Source organism: Channa argus, chromosome 1 (assembly GCF_033026475.1).
Source record: "Channa argus isolate prfri chromosome 1, Channa argus male v1.0, whole genome shotgun sequence".
NCBI lineage: Eukaryota > Metazoa > Chordata > Actinopteri > Anabantiformes > Channidae > Channa > Channa argus.
In genome coordinates this window covers 21,010,049-21,026,836 of record NC_090197.1, presented here as the reverse complement: position 1 = coordinate 21,026,836, position 16,788 = coordinate 21,010,049, and the positions used below count along the sequence as shown (strand labels likewise).

General features: G+C 38.5%; 1 protein-coding gene across 2 annotated transcripts in view; it reads left to right on the top strand.

The window, feature by feature from the left end:
• trim71 (tripartite motif containing 71, E3 ubiquitin protein ligase) overlaps nucleotides 1-13,507 on the top strand; it is a 32,238-nt gene extending 18,731 nt beyond the window's left edge. For both annotated transcript variants that reach the window (XM_067506653.1, XM_067506664.1), the window contains 5 exons: nucleotides 2,082-2,216; nucleotides 6,303-6,545; nucleotides 6,692-7,189; nucleotides 7,708-7,848; nucleotides 8,077-13,507. In XM_067506653.1, the coding sequence (XP_067362754.1) occupies nucleotides 2,082-2,216; nucleotides 6,303-6,545; nucleotides 6,692-7,189; nucleotides 7,708-7,848; nucleotides 8,077-8,649 (1,590 nt within the window). In that variant the 3' untranslated portion in view covers nucleotides 8,650-13,507. The remainder of the gene's footprint in view (nucleotides 1-2,081; nucleotides 2,217-6,302; nucleotides 6,546-6,691; nucleotides 7,190-7,707; nucleotides 7,849-8,076) is intronic.
• Nucleotides 13,508-16,788: the final 3,281 nt, after the last annotated feature.

Below are 16,788 nucleotides of genomic sequence, written 5' to 3'. Positions count from 1 at the left end.
GCATTTTGATTGGTCAGTTTGACCCGCTTTGTGTTCCATGTTGTGCTCTTTGGGAAATGTTGACAGAAAGGTGGAAAAGTGAGAGGATGGAGACTCCAGTATTTGATTATTCTCTGCTTCTCTCTTGAGAAAACCATTCTCTATATTGAAGGTTCTCCCAAAGCTGTTATTTTTGCTATTTGGATAAAGAAAGCATTTTTGAGGAAAACATTTGGATTAATACATCATTTCTACAAAACATTAAAAACATTATGAAATAACAAAAAAAAATAAAAATACCAATACACATTCAAATAAAAAATTTAAAGAACACTTTGCTGACTATAGAAATATGTTTCAGGTGAATTCAGTGTTTAAGCTCCTGTACTTTTCCACAGTGGTTTGACAGATTCCAGAGCAAATAAAAAATGCGAATGTTTATACATGTCAGTTTATACATACTACATACATAATAATGATGTGCAGTTACTATTAAGAATGAATTTATCATTAGACAACGGAAAAACCAAACCAACTAACAGGGACTAGTTTGTTCAGCTGTCGTCTGAGCTGACGTCATATGTAGTGGTCGTCACTTCAGATGAAGCTTCAGAGGAGAGGATGTCTCATTTCTCTAAAACCACCTAATTTCCTTTGTAGTTATATTTGCGGGAGCCACACAATTAAAAGATAGAGAAGTCAGGGAAGCATGGATGTAAATAAAACTATTTGAAATTTACCCACAGACATAGAGTTAGAGCTCATGATACAAAGAGTATGATAAAAAAAAGACTAATTAGAGTTGTGACAGTAGGAAAATCAAACAATAAGTAATACAAATAACGGAAAAAGGTTTTTGAAAGAAAGATATGAATTACAACATTACACAAAGCCAGTAAAAAAAGGCGTTTCCTTTTTGAATTTCACTCTGTGTTGATAACAGTCCACCCCCAGTTCTTGCTGGATCCCCTCCCTGCTGCTCCCTCTCCTGGGGCCTGATTTAATTGACCCTTTAGCTGCCCACCTCAAATGGCCTGGCCGAAGAGAAAAGGGCCCTTCTGCTAGCCTTTGTTCTTGCAGGGATGCTGTGGGGGTGGGCGGGTATGTGTCTTAAGACAGGGGTTGCAGATCACGACCTGTAAAGGTTTAGGTGACCTTTGATCCCTGCAGCTATTATCACAAAGGAAGCCTTTTCCCACCTCCCCTTCGTCCTTGTGAGGTCCAGTTCACCCTGTGACCTCCCAGAATGCGCTAGAGAAAAAGGCAGATAAAACCATGGGGGGGAAGGGAGGCAGACAAAGAGAAAAATATGCATGTGTAAATGCTAACACTTTAAAAGATGCGTTTTTTTTTTTTTTTTTTTTTTTTTTTTAGTTTATGGTATGTCTGTAGTCTGTATATATTAAGTAAATCAAGAAGCATTGTGTTCTCATTTCAGTGAGAGATTTGTTCAGCACATAAAAACGCAAGTCCAAAAGAATTATCTTCATATGTTGCTATCTGGGTTGTTTGTCAAAAAATCTGACAAATTTAATATTAATAAAATACAGTTAGGCTCAAAAGTTTTTGATTTTACTGATATATTTAATTTTTTTCAGAATCTCATCAAGCCAAGTGTGTCATGTCAACTTTGACTTTTCAGCAACCAATTCTATGGAAACATTTCAATCCAAAACACTTTGAATAAAATGAGTATTTTTCCACTTTTTCTGTTCACCCCTGAAGGAGCCATCAGTCGTGAGAAAGGAATAGATTAAAAAAGTCAGCAGGTGTTTGTGCCAGGAAGACGTCACATATAGCAGTTTAATTTTTATGTTTCCTTATCCTGTGTTTCCTGTTTATGGTGGCCATCTGTATCCCATCTAAGTAATACAACAGGCCAGAGAGTGATGTGTTTGAGCATTCAGATCAGCATTCTGGTCAGTTCTTTGTCACACAGTAGAGCGAGTGGTAGCCATATGTCTGTTTATTCCTACATCTAATATCTCTTTGTTGTGGTCTCACTGTTCTCTATGATTATTAGTGGTGAAAAGGCTAATTAAAAAAGATAACAGTATTTTGTCACATCAATTAAATCACATTATTGTCTTTTGTTTCCCCAGTTAAGCATGGAGAAAGTCCAGGCCATGGCAGAGCAGGTGGAGATTAAAGCAAAAGTGGTGCAGTCTGAAGTGAAGGCTCTTGTTCTCCGGCACAAGAAAGCACTTGAGGAGAGGGAGTGTGAACTGCTATGGAAGGTGAGGTGCTACATTCACGTTAGTTTCACAAACCTGTTTTGCTTTTGTTATGGTCTGGCGATTACAGTAGCTGCCAGGTCAGGTTGGCACAATTGGCCAATGAACATTTGGCACATTGGGCCTCATTCACAAACATTGCATAGGGAGAATTCTTGCTTAACTGCACACAATTTACAAATATTCTGGTATTTATAAATATTTTCTATCTGGATTTTACTCTGTAAACAAATTTAGAACTGCCTCTGACAATGCCCAAACTCCCAGCCATCTTAGAAAATGTCAACACATGACTGTTTATAAATGCACTGGCATATTACAAACAATTTCATTAAAAAGGCTTTAATAGACAATTTTTGAAGCTGTTAATTTACTAACAGCCAAAATGTAATAAATTACCATGAAATTGACACCCTTTTATCAATATCATCTATTGTCATAATGTCAATTTTTCTCTCTAAAAATTGAGTGTTTTAAATATCATCTTACCTTTCTGAGTAAACGTCCTTGCTGGATGTCATCACTTTCACTCTTATTTCCTGAAAGTAATCCACTAACAAATGTTTGTTCAATAGCTTTGGCAAGTTTCTGATGTTAGGTTGAACGATCAGGTGGTCCTTGTCTTCCACCTGTTTTCTTCTCTTTTTGGGGGGTTTTAGGAGACACTTCTGGTTTCCAGTGTGTTTTTCGACACATGTAATTCCTAATATAGAGAAATCTAGGCGTGGCAGTGTGCAGATAGTGAATTGCTAGCACACTGTTGGTTTAGAATTTTTCAGATTTACACACCATGGTAATATCAAAATTGGTCCATGTACCTGTGTCATGAATCTGACTTGATTGTGCGTGTGCACTTATTTTCCGCACAAATTGATAAATATTTTGTGCACATTAATAAATAAGGCTCATTGTGTGCATTTTCCCTAATTCTTCCTGGTAGATCCTCTCAGGCTCAAGTGTCTGTGAACTCAGTCTTTCCACAGATGAATTTTGGTAGGGCCACTCAGTCATAGACTTGCCCTTAAGACAGTTTAGTGTGTATGGTTTGGGTCATTGATAAAAGTTTTTTTTAAATGAGCGCTACATCCTCATCCATACCCAGGCCTAGCTACCTGCATCCTAGTTACAATTACATGTAAAATGCCTGCAACAGAAGCTACTATTCAAAAGGTTGAATTTAACATACTGTAAGAAATGAGAAACCATTATATCTGAGCTTTTTTAGAGTATAAAGTGCAGGATTGGTTGATTAAATGTGTTTAAACCAAAACAAACATAAGAGTCGGTAGTTAACTTGGAAGTTTGATCAGTCTGTACTTGAGAAGACCTCTGCAGGAGCCTTTAAAGTTTAGAGGGGTTTTGGCTGAAAGTGCCCTCATCTGGGGCCCCTGAACTCTGCTTAAACTGTTTCCAAATCCCTTACCTGCCATAAAAAGCATTGCACATACAGCACTACATGCATGCTATTGTACCAGTCATGTTTCCAGTTTACACACACAAACACACATCTTCATAGGATATGGTACAGCTCAAACCAGATGGTAAAATGTTTGTAAATTTGCCAGATATGCACATGTGCAATGTTGATGCTTTGGGCCTAACAGAACTTGGCTATTAGTTAAGCTGAACACCAAGCAGTATACCAGACTCTTATTTCTGCCCATCCTACTGAGAGCAGGCTCAGTGACGTTATAAAACTGACCTTCGTCTTACTCCCTCAGATCTTAAACCCCCATTTTGTGTGTGTGTGTTGGGTCAAAGTGTCACAAAGAAGGTTTTTCAGTCACCCATGTTCCTGATTTAATCCTTTTTATACCACTACAGGACTTGTTCTTTATCCCTGACATGATAAGTCATTACTGTCAACCAAAACACACTTCACACACTGAGTTTTTCTTTTTCTTTTTTCATTCTACTGAACTTTCACCCTTGAGTGTTGTCAATTTTGATTGCTTGACTGTAGTAGGAAGTTATTAATTAAATTAAATTGATTAATTGCTTTTTTTAGTGTTACCACCAAGGCAAATGAAAGTTACATCTAAAGTACTGCACTGGTGTTCAGTGATGTAAAAACAGAAATGTCATTAGCAAAACACGTGGCACTGAAGTGTGTATTAGTGGCTTTTCTCTAATTTACTGTATATCTTTTTTTTTCATTGAGTTTCAAATGTTGCTCAGATAAAATCATTAATTTGAGTATTTTTACACTTTAATTGAAAAGAAAAATCACCCTAATAGAATTGATCGGTTGATTGATTTATAATAGTTGAACACACCCTATAACCTTTAAACCACTGGAATCACACAAAGGTGATCATCGCCTGTGCTAACAGGACAGGAAATTGAATCCAAGAAGGCACTCTGCAGTGACTCATCATTGTGTCACTGAACTAGAGAGAATTGTGGCTGTGAAATGACACCAAGGCACTGTGACTCACACATAAAATCTGAGACATTTGAAAGCTAGGAGTGTATGTCTGGGTGTGTCTTACATATATTATTGTGTGAATGTGTGAGTCTAGAGCTGAAAACATCTGTCTCTGTTTCTTTCAAAGGATTTTGCTCTAAAATGCTGTGGACAGTTGTGGACTCTAAAATCCATTAATTTTCCTAACTTACATAAATGAGTTATCACTTTACTCAGTTATCAACAATATGCACTTAGTACTAGTTTTTTATCAAATTAGGGTAATTGCAGAGTGAAAAACTATTTATTTGTCAAACTAACTTAAAACAATCATTACAGTGTGCACCTCGTCTCTTAGAATCTAGAACGGGATTGAAGGATCAGGGTCCAATTTGGTCTTGGCTCCTGAGGATTTGTCCTCTACAACATCAGTATGATCAGACTCTACCTTTCTGAATATGCAACCCAAGTCCTTGTGCAGGCACTGGTCATATCTTGTCTTAGCTACTGCTACGTGCTGCTAACAAAGCTACCAGCATGCACAATCAAGTCTCTCCAGATGATCTAAAATGCAGCAGAACTTCTCTTGTGATCAGCCAAAATGTCACAAACACTTTTTAGGACTTTGCAGTGGCACTTTGCACTCGTAGCACTGTTCTTTAATGTTTTGTCTCTTTCCTAGTCTACTTAGTTTTTTTAGGGGAATCAATTTTAATGCTTTTTAAAAGTAAGGTTAACTAATTAGTTTAGTGTACCATTCTCCTCTTTTTCAACTATGGTACTACAAGTGACTATTGTAAGGAAGCATAACTTGAGTCTTTGTCCTGAAAGTCACCCTTGGTGAATATAAAGTGTAACTCTAGTTTAACAGATGCAAATTACTATTCCACTGATGGCAAGGTCAAACAAAAGACCCCATTCTTTTGGACCCTTTGTTCTTTTTTCACAGTCACTCTCTCTACTTTGAAAAGTACTTCTAACCATAGAGGCGTTCAGACTATTGTGTTTTACACTTTTTTTGTTTGGTGGTGGGAAGAAACAGCCCGATCCCTGTAACTTTATCTGGGTTTTCCACAGAAATATGTGGTGGTCACGTTTATTTTATTTTTATTTTTTTCAAATTAGCACTGTAATTCATCCCAGTTCCTACTGCTGTTCTCTGTCTTTTGGTTCCTCCTGTTTTTCAGTTTGTTTGACCTCAACACAAACCTGTTTGAATAGAGTACTTGTGTACAATTTTACATTGGTAACTATATAATTGTGGCACCAAGCTAAAAATAATTTTTGCTCCAAAAATACAACATAAAACATGGCTTTTGTTTTTATGAAACATTGCATCACAGTGTAAAACATTTATGTTGTAGTAATAATGCTTCTTTTTTTGTTGAATTTTTTGTCAGAAGCCTGCAATTTGATTTTACAATTTACAGTAATGATTAATATTGAAAAAGTTACCCAATGAAAATAGATTTGCACGCACTGAACTCCATGTCAAGCACTACTTGTACTTATAAACTACCTGGCAGATATGCTACAGCCAACACATTGCTGCCATCCAGTGGACAGACTTGCTATGTTCAGTCTGTAATATCAGAGGTTGCAGCAGGCAGGATGATGTCTTTGTTCTAACCCTGTTTTATTGAAAGTATCTACTAAAACATTCGTGTTCTCTCTCGTTTTAGGTGGAGAAGATCCGTCAAGTAAAGGCCAAATCTCTGTACCTGCAGGTGGAGAAACTGCATCAGAGTCTGACCAAGTTGGACAGCACCATCGCAGCTGTCACCCAGGTGCTGGACGAGGGTCGCCACCTGGACGTGCTACTTGCCAGGGAAAGAATGCTTACCCAGATCCATGAACTCAAGGCTTTGAGGGGTCTGCTGCAGCCACAAGAAGATGACCGTTTCATGTTCACTCCTCCAGACCAGGTAGGCACTGGAACAGTGTTGACGGATCATAAACTAGTGGCCAGGATCACAACTTTATATCGATATTTACCTTGTAAATATATAAATGTTTATTATTAATTTAAGGAAGACAAAGAGCTCATTTTATGCCTTCATGGTTCCCACAGGCTCTTTACATAGCTATCCAGTCCATGGGCCTGATCAGCAGTGGAGCCTTTGCCCCAGTCACCAAAGCCCATGGTGAGGGTCTGAAAAGTGCACTTCGTGGCAAGCCTGCCTCCTTTACTGTAATTGGATATGACCATGATGGCGAGCCACGTCTTTCTGGTGGGGATGCAGTTTCTGCAGTAGTCATGTCTGTCACTGATGGTAACCTGTCTGCAGTGGAGGTAACAGATCACCAGAATGGCTCCTACACTGTCAGCTACCTCCCCAAGTTTGAGGGAGAGCACCTCGTGTCTGTGCTGGTCTGTAACCAGCACATCCAAGGCAGCCCCTTTAAAGTGATGGTGAAGTCAGGCCGGAGCTATGGATCCCTGGGCTCCCATGTGTCATCATTTGGGTGTGAGGGCGAGGGAGATGGTCAGTTGTGTCGACCCTGGGGTGTCAGCGTGGACAAGGAAGGATATGTGGTGGTTGCTGATCGCAGCAACAATCGCATACAGGTTAGAGCCCAACATTTACAAATGTGGTTATTGAGTTATATTTCATAAACCCTAAAATGAAGCAATTAAAGGTGGATAAAGCTAATGTAAAGAAAGCTATGTTATCTTTTTTATTCAGAACTTGGCCATTTTTTTCCTCTCTTTTGTTTCTACTCAGCCTGACAAATTAAAATAGCCATCTGCTATTTGAATTTAGAGTGCTTATATATAATTTATCATTCACCCATCAGTTAATGCAAACTTCAAACTGTTTTGTGCAGAATTGTTTATGTAGCAGAGTCTGCTTTCAAATGTTGTGTTGGAATGTAGTAAATTGTGTGATTTCACTGTACTTTCTTCAATTGACGTGAATACAATTGACATTCTTACATTTCTACAGTCTATAAAACTACACAAAAACACAAGTGAAAGTTTGACCACTGCATTTAGCAGGCTTGTTAATGTCAAAGCTTTACAGGAGTAAACCTATAAAGTATGTAACATTAAAATCATTAAATGTTTGTTTAAACCCCCTCCAGATATTCAAGCCTTGCGGTGCCTTCCACCATAAGTTTGGCTCTCTGGGTTCTCGACCTGGTCAGTTTGATCGTCCAGCCGGGGTTGCTTGTGACAGCCAGAGACGAATCATTGTGGCTGATAAGGACAATCACCGTGTGCAGGTATAAAAATCAGTGTAGTTAGACAAAAAACCCACTTGGTAATTGTGTAGAATAGCTGGAATTTCAATATAATCATCAGGGCAGAGAGTTGAATGAAAAGAAAATCTCTAAGTTACAAAAGCATGTTTGCTTCTGAAAACTATCTAAATGTATAGCTTCTCGTGCTTATTCTCCCGCTCATTCACATATGAATATGTTGGGCTTTAAGGCATTTGCTTTATCTGACAGGTGTTTACATTTGAGGGCCAGTTCCTGCTGAAGTTTGGGGAAAAGGGTACCAAGAATGGGCAGTTCAACTATCCTTGGGACGTGGCTGTCAACTCTGAGGGTAAGATTCTTGTCTCAGACACCAGGAACCATCGTGTGCAGCTTTTCGCCCCCGATGGGTCTTTCCTCAACAAGTATGGATTTGAAGGGGCCCTATGGAAACACTTTGACTCTCCCAGAGGCGTAGCCTTTAACCATGAAGACCACCTGGTGGTGACCGATTTCAACAACCACCGGCTCCTAGTTATCCGGCCAGACTGCCAGTCAGCTCGCTTCCTCGGATCTGAGGGCACTGGGAATGGGCAGTTTCTTCGGCCCCAGGGTGTTGCTGTAGACCAGGAGAACCGCATTATTGTGGCCGACTCCCGCAACCATCGAATCCAAGTGTTTGAGCCCAATGGAAACTTCTTATGCAAATTTGGCACACAGGGGAGTGGATTTGGGCAGATGGATCGCCCCTCCGGAGTGGCCGTGACACCTGATGGAGTCATTGTGGTTGTTGACTTTGGAAATAATCGCATACTCAAGTTCTAAAAAAGTTTATTTTTGCATTCTCTTCCTCCAGATTTCCTTCTACATTTTTTTTGATGAGGGAAAATGCAGAGAGAGAATGAATCAACAGACACAAAAGGAGGAGAGTGCAGAGAGGATTGAGAGCATGTTGAAATGAAGGGAAATTGAAACTATAGGTGATTATTGTTTTCATTTTCATTGAAATACTGATAGTCATATCAGATATCTGTGGCATTTATGATAAAGGGGACCTCCACAGTTGATAATCAGTAGACAAAGAGCCATGTTTCCCTTCTTCAGTCTCAGCTGCTCAGAATTCTCTCTGTAAGCTCTCCTTAAGTATCCATCTCAGGGAATTTCTCACTTTTTTGAAATATTGTACTCTGTGCTCCATACCTACCTCATTTAGCTCTTTATGAATGTACTCATTGTCAGTGAGCAGAGGTTTTAGTCTGAGAAGTTTTGCAAAGAAGAATAGTCTACCTCTAAAGTTTGTTATTTAAGAGAGACAAAAAAGGAAGACTCTTCACTTGATATTTGCACAGGATTAATAGAATTCTTGCTGTGCATTTTGAAATTATGAGTTAAATTGAACCTCCTGAATGTTGAGCTGAGACATGCTGAGTTAGTACTCACTGTAGAGGCTGCATGGTTGATTCTCATTAGAAGGCTGTTCTCTGAGATTAAACTAGGGTACAGTTATATCCTTTCATGTTTTTCGGATAGTTTTTCGGATAGTTTTTCGGTTATACATTGACCCCCCATAGCTTTGTGGCTCTATGGAATCTCATTATAGCCTTAGAAGAGAGTGTGAAGCAATGCCAAACTTGATAGAATCAAAATTAGCACAGGTCACTGTAGTACTGATTTTAAAATGACCGGCAATTTTCAGGCGGACCCACTAGCTTTACTGGCTAATGCTGATTTGATATATTATATTAGCAAAAACATTTGGGGAATTTTCTCCATATTGAACGTTAAAATGAGCCCAAAAAATAAAATTGCCCTGCCCTAATCGTGTCTTATAGGACTGGATAAACAGTGTTTGGTAAAATAACACTAACCAAGCCAATACTATTCAGTCAGCTGCATGAATAACTAAGATGCAAGTTAGTATGCAAGTAGTGCAGCATCTTCTCCAAACAGGAGGACTCACCAAAGGATGTTGGAAATGAATATTTAACATCCTGTATGTAGTAGTGATCTTAATATAAAGATTTAATAGTATAATTGAATAAATTTTGATGAGGCATGCTGTGTGACAAAAGCCTCAGAAATGCATCAAATTAAAGACCTACCATTACAATCTTTTGGATTGTGTTTGTGGTTGAAAGCAACTCCCTTTAGCACCTGTGGGCAAGAATTTGGTTCATTCCAATGAGAGTGCATCATCACAAAGATCTGCTCAATTTATTGATGCTTGGAGTTAAGGACACATTTCCAGATTGAGTGGTGTTGGACCACTTCATTAAAGATGGAGGTCTATAGACCAATGTCTGGAGTCAACCAAAGTTAGATTTTCTGCACAATGGCCAATTTTAAATTTGGCAATTAAAAGAACTAATTTTTTTCTGTAATCTTAAGTCATTGTTGCTGAGAAATGTAAAGTTCACAAAACAATTTGAGTTGAGATCATAGCACTGTCCATGTTAGACAAAAAGAATAGTGTGCCTGGGTCACACTAAGGAGTCCCTTGCTGTGTGAGGCAGGTTTCAAAACATCCTTTTCATCTGTCTGCAGAGACACCTGCACCAAAGAAAACCTGTCTCACTGTTGCATTTATTGCCTCAGCCCATCAAACAATGCCCCAGTTTTATCATAATTAGAAGGCTCAAAGTAGCATCTCAGACAAGCTTCTGTATCCCAAACTAATTTTATTAGAACTACTAGACAGTAACTCTTAGTGGAGAAAAAATGGGGTTTTGAATGCCCTTTGTAAAACCTGTCTCCCTCCAGAAGCACTAAGACAATTAAGGCTTTGTTAGCCACTTTATTAGCCTAGCAAAGAATCTAGGGACCTATGAAAATATTGACCGACTGGCTCTCACCTCTGAGGAAAGAGCCCGTCTGCACATGATCAGGATTCACAATGTTATATCTCATCTATTCTGTACCTCAACATTTGTTTTACCTCATTTCTTAATACCTCAATTCTTGAATACCTCATATCTACTGTGGATTTGAATTTTCAAATACCTCAACTTGTTACTCATTTTGAATACCTCAGTGTTTCTCTTTTATGTAAGCATACAGATATTTATACATTATAAATTCATGATAAATATACCTCATTCTTTGACTCTTCCTGTGTTAAAGTGCAGCATATGTCCCATAGCTCTAGGACCAAAGATCATGGTACTGTTTAGTGTTGAAATGAAATTTGTATTATGGTCATCTCTCCATGTTGCAACCCTGAACAACTTTTGGTTTGTTGAATCTACTGTAAATTGCCTGGTAAAATGCCTTTTATCACCAAGAAACCAAATATTTCAGATGAAAGCATTGTGCCAAAATGTGTGAGAGCTCTGTGCCAAACAGGGTTGGCATTTGGACCACACTGTTATTGAAAACAAATGTCACTGGACCATTATATCATAGATACAAATGTTTAGTTAGAGCCTCGCACTCTGATTGGATGCACTTAAGAGGGCTGGGCCCAATTTATCTTTACCTCATGATGATGATGATGATGATGAACATGCAGATTCCACTTGTACTTTGTTACCGTGTGCTAGGGCTGAGGGGAAGAAGAAAATGCCTCTTTTAAGGAGTTAAGAACTTCACATATCTGCCTGTGAGCACACAAGAGTTACCTCTATTTTCACAATTTACCAGTTTTTCATTGTGGATTCTAAGATGCTTGATGTTGGTGTCCAGGACCTCAGACAACTTTAAACTTAACTGAGGTTTACTCTAATACTCCAGAGAATTTCACCTAATGGTGACAACAGGCTGGTTTATTATTTAAGTTCAGCTATAAGCACACTGATAGCAAGCCTGTTAAAGTCCACATACCCTGCTGCTTTAAACCCAACTCAAAATCTTATTCACCTTATTCATTCTTGTTTGTTTTTGCTTTTCAGTATTACTCAGTTTTGTTTTAATTAAGATTGCAGAATTCTATCTTTAAGATCCTTAGGTCTTCACTCTTAAAGAGGAAAAATGTATTTTAAATCTTTGTTTTTCATTTTGTTGCATGCTTTAAAAAGTCCTTGTATTGTATTGACGTCTCTCAGATGGCATGGGTAGTTGACTATTGGGATGGTTTTATCAAAATATATACCCAAAGATGTGTATGTGTGTGTTGGGATTGCGTTGGATGGAATTAGCCTTTGACATTTACGATTGTATTTCCTGTTCTCTAGAAGCTCTGCAGAGCACAACCTGTTCAGCCAGCCATGCCTCAATTCCTGAGAAACAAGAATTCTCAGATAAATGCAGAAATGCAGCTGGTGTGTTCCTTGACCATTAATGCTTAGGTTTTTTAAAATCACAATAATATGCATAATATGAGTAGTCATTAGCATATCTTAACAATCTCTGTAAGTTTTAGAGACTATGAAAGCTTCTTGCTGTGCATAGCTTAACTTTTCAAAAATTATGAATCCATAAGGCGACCATTTTGTGTTCAACTTGATGAAATTGGAACTCTCGTTGTCATGTAAGAAACAGCTCAGTTTCTCCAGCACAATCATTTTGTCTCCTCATCTTTAATAATCTAGGAACTTGGGTGATGGCTGCTGATCATGTGATCATTGATTGTATTCCTTGTTTTTCTTTTTTTGGGGGGGCCTATGTGGTTTTTATCCCTTGTTTTTATTTCAGGCCTCTTACAGCTTTCAAAAACAGAAAAAAAAACAAAGCTGCAGCAGGTGATGTACAAGGACCTACTTTTAAGTGATTGTAATGTTTTAAAATTTAGAAAGGAAAAGAAATACAACTCAGGTAGTTCTCAGCATCCCTGCCCTGCAGATGACTGATGATGTAGTGACTTTGTTTCCCCCTCTCTTAGGTCTTCTCTAGATTGATTCTTTTGTGTCCATTAACATATAAAAAAATGTCTCAATCTAAAAATCAATGCCTTTGATTAGTTTCTCCTCTATTATTATTTTTTCGTTACCAATTAGAGTTTTCTTCTTTTACATAAAAAGTACAAATACTTCACACTACTTGATGCTCATTTGCTCCTTTAGAATGTAATTTGTGAAGAAAGGGGTTAAATGGGATCCTGTTGATGCTTACTTGCTACAACCAGCTGCTGGTGTCATTGGAAGACAGAACAGAGATCACAGAACACTAGCTACTAGAATGTGGTTGCAGGTGGAACATACAGCAGCGTTGTAGTTTTTAAACCTGCTTTAACATCATCCAATGAGTGAGGTGTTCGGCCTTGAAGTAAAAAAAATCAGCTCATCTTGTCCGTGCTCTTGTTTCTGTTGTGTACAATTTCTCCTAGCGGCTGATTGTTTGTACAGTGGGTGTTGTGTTTGTGCGCTGCATTTGTGTTGTCTCAGCAAAAATCCACTGAATGTATCCTTCTCACAGTCCAAGATGCAAAGGGAGCCAGCATGGCCAGCTGAATTTAGATGGGTGCTGCTGGCGCTTCCTCATCCAGGCCGCTGTGTATGTGTGTCTCTGTGTGTGTGATTATCAGTCAAACCTTATGTGTGTGAAGGTTTGCCAGCACACCTTCCCACACTCACACACCTTACTGAGTAGAAATGCAGATGTTAGGTCTTCAGTCTAAATAAGCCAGAGGAGACTATAATATATTGGCCACCTGCAGCTCTCTCTGTATTCTGTGGACTTTAAACATTTCCTATGCAGTTTTTTTTTTGTTTGTTTTTGTTTACACTAAAATAAAATTGTATTTCTTTGACTTGAGATTGTTTTCTCATTTCTTTGCTCTTAAACTCCACAAATGCAAAATAAAATCCTGTTGTTCAAGTTCTTATATTCATAGTATATAAATGATCACTCTCTGCCCTGTTTGTTGTTTCTGTCAATGGAACAAAAGGTGAACAGTATCACAGAGTCATATCATTGACACAGTTAACACCTAAAGCTGCCCAACACAGAAGGAAAACAGAAAAAATACGGGATACAAAACATTTTCAACAGTATGGGGGGAATTTGTTTTGTAATTGCTGGAGTCCTGTAAGTGCATTTCAGCATTAACTCAAACATAAGAGATCTTTTTATAGGACTCCAGGAAAATTTCAAACTTTACATCCACCAAGGATCCCACATAAACCATAAAAGGTTCTTGGTAGTAATTGTGACTGTACTGGAACAACTTAGTGTTGCCTCATTTCTTGCTTAAGTAATTACTGAAAATTACCTAATAGTTCAACATAGCACGCACATTTCTGGGATCTTCTGGAATATCTCGCTGATGCATATCATTTATAGTATCTTGGCAGTGATGCAAGCTAGGGAAACAAAACTAATTTCTATAGAATCTATTAGTTTTTTCCTACTATTAACTTTTAAATCTTCATTACATTTAATAAATAGTGAACTAAATAAATAGAAGAGTAGAGCATATGCAAAGATCTGTCATGTGTCTTCATTGGGTAATACGGAACATGTGACCATTCCATTGATTCAACCAATTACATGAACCTCAATCACAGATAACGGCCACATATCGATAACCAGGTTGCAATTAAATACTTCAATCCTTAAAGGCAATATAATATCAACTTTAAACTATAAGCTATGATAAACTTATCTTACTTTGACGAACAAACTATTCTACTTCCTGAAGGAAAGGCCTTATATTAACATATAAACTGCAAACATTTAACAGACATAGGTAGAGAAAACAAAGGTGGGATGATAATGCATATGTTTGCTGAACTATACACTAAGCCAGGCCAAGTAAGGACACTTTTGCAGGCAGCTCTTCCTGACATGTTCGTAAATGCCCTTTGAACATAAGAACAACTACTTGTCTTAACTGAGCATTTGATTATTCACAGTAATATGAGTGGAGGTTGGATTTTTATCGACAAGACAAGAAGGCCTAAGACAAGTTTCCCCTCAAGGTGCATGTGTAACAGACTCAGTTGTAGTTCCCTGCCTCTACAACTTGATGTCATCAGAGCTACATTTCACTTTCACCCTGATGGAACCACTGTGGGCTAATTATGTTACTGTAGGATGTGGTACAATGTGCTGTATTTTTGTAGGATGATGACCCTCATGAGATACAGAGAGGTACTAGATAATAGTGTGAGCTGTGTAAAACATAAAGCATCGGTGTGACTGAGATCTCTTACTGTGAAGTGTCTTTCCAGGTAAAGAGAGGTCACAGTGGAGGGGAAGCTGAAAAGTGACTGTTTGGACACAGATTAGTCATGAAGTGTTGATTCGCAAAATTACAGTGACAAGGCACGACACAGCATCGCCCATCAAATACAACAGCAATGCTGGTGAAACATCAAACATCTCCTGTGCACAGTGTGGGGGAAAGTGGGAGCACAGGAGCACCTGTATGCATGAGCCACCAACAGATGGCTGGGAGGTCCTCTGTTGGTGTATGTTTACGTGGATGTCTGAGTCTACTGTAGGGGTATGAGTGGCTGTACGTGGCTCTCGGAGGAGCCAATTAGACTAAGAAGAAGCCACAGTGCACAGAGATCCAGATTGTTTCGCTTTGGTGGCAGAACAAACTTGCCTGCTCTGCCAGGATCAGCCAAGAGCATCAGTCACCTTTAGTCACCAAAGACTTGGATCATGTTTATAGTTTTACTCTACTTATTTGTTTGCACTAAACATGGAGAAGAGCCTGACATCCAGGAAGGCCACAAGCTGTTCAATATTATATAAAGACATAATAAAGTGACACCATGTAGTAAATACAGTAAGTGAACCTATAAATGGGAAAATAATGTAAGCAATGTTACAACTCAGTTAATTACTATAAATATATCATTTCATGATGTTGCTGTACAGTAGAGTTTCTTAAAATTTAAGGTGCCATGGAATGTTTCAGAGGTCTCTCTGAAAAAGCTGCTAGTTAGGTTAGTTATAAAGATCATATGAATCATTGGTAATTGTGCAATTAAAATAATATGCAACAATGACTTTTCCCACTCTATCACTGTATCACTAGAACAGTTTACACATCCAACAGTTATGAAGTGGTCATTCATTCAGTGTTTCTGGCTACATGATGAACATTGTATTTCTTTTATTTCTGTTTTGTTCTCTACCAACTCCAAAGGTATAAATCTGGCTCTTCTGGTAAAGTAAGTGGTCTGCACTTATATAGCGCTTTTCCACTACTCAACGCTTTTATTTACGCATACGGACACACAACCACACACCGATGGGGGAGCTGCTATGCAGCTGGCCAACACTCACCGGGAGCAACTAAGTTGGTGTTCAGTGCCTTGCTCAAGGACACTGGAGGAGCCAGGCATTGAACCAACAACGGTGGGATTGATGGACGACTGCTCTACCTCCTGCACCAGTCTCCCCAAAAGTCTTCAATCGTTCACAAAGTAATGCCGTGAATGCTGCTATGGGCTAAAAATTACACTATAACAACAATGAGTGTGACTAGAACAGCTCTGTAGGTTTCTCCCTTTTAATACTGTGACATCATTTTTAATATTGTCATTTCATGCTTTTGTCATCAAATTATATTGTCATTGTCTGTATTTATTTACACTCAGAAACATCATTGTTGACAGATAACAGTAACTCAGGGTTACTGAGTACAAGTTTGAGGCAGTGTGACTGGGTGAAAGATGAGAGGGTGGTGACAACACTGATGAAAAATGATGAGTTCTTTTGAAAAAAGCCATTTTCAAATTACATGTGAATTGTTTTTTTGTTTTTCACAATGAATACAAATGATTACTGTGTTTTTTTAAAGTTGCACCTTGGGGATGAACGTGTTAAAATAAATGATTTTAAGTCACCAAGTTTGCCAAGACATGGTATGATTTTAGAGCTGTAGACAACTTTGAGTAAATTCCAGTTCTGGTATATTTAATTTGAAATGAGTACTGTGCTTTTTCTGCCTTAGATTTCGTTTTGCACAGGTCAGAAAGTAAGCAGAGGAGCTCACTGCTTGTCGTAATGTCAACCTGCAACATCGAGATGTGGGCGGATTTGACCAACTTGACGCCCCTGCCTTCTACACAG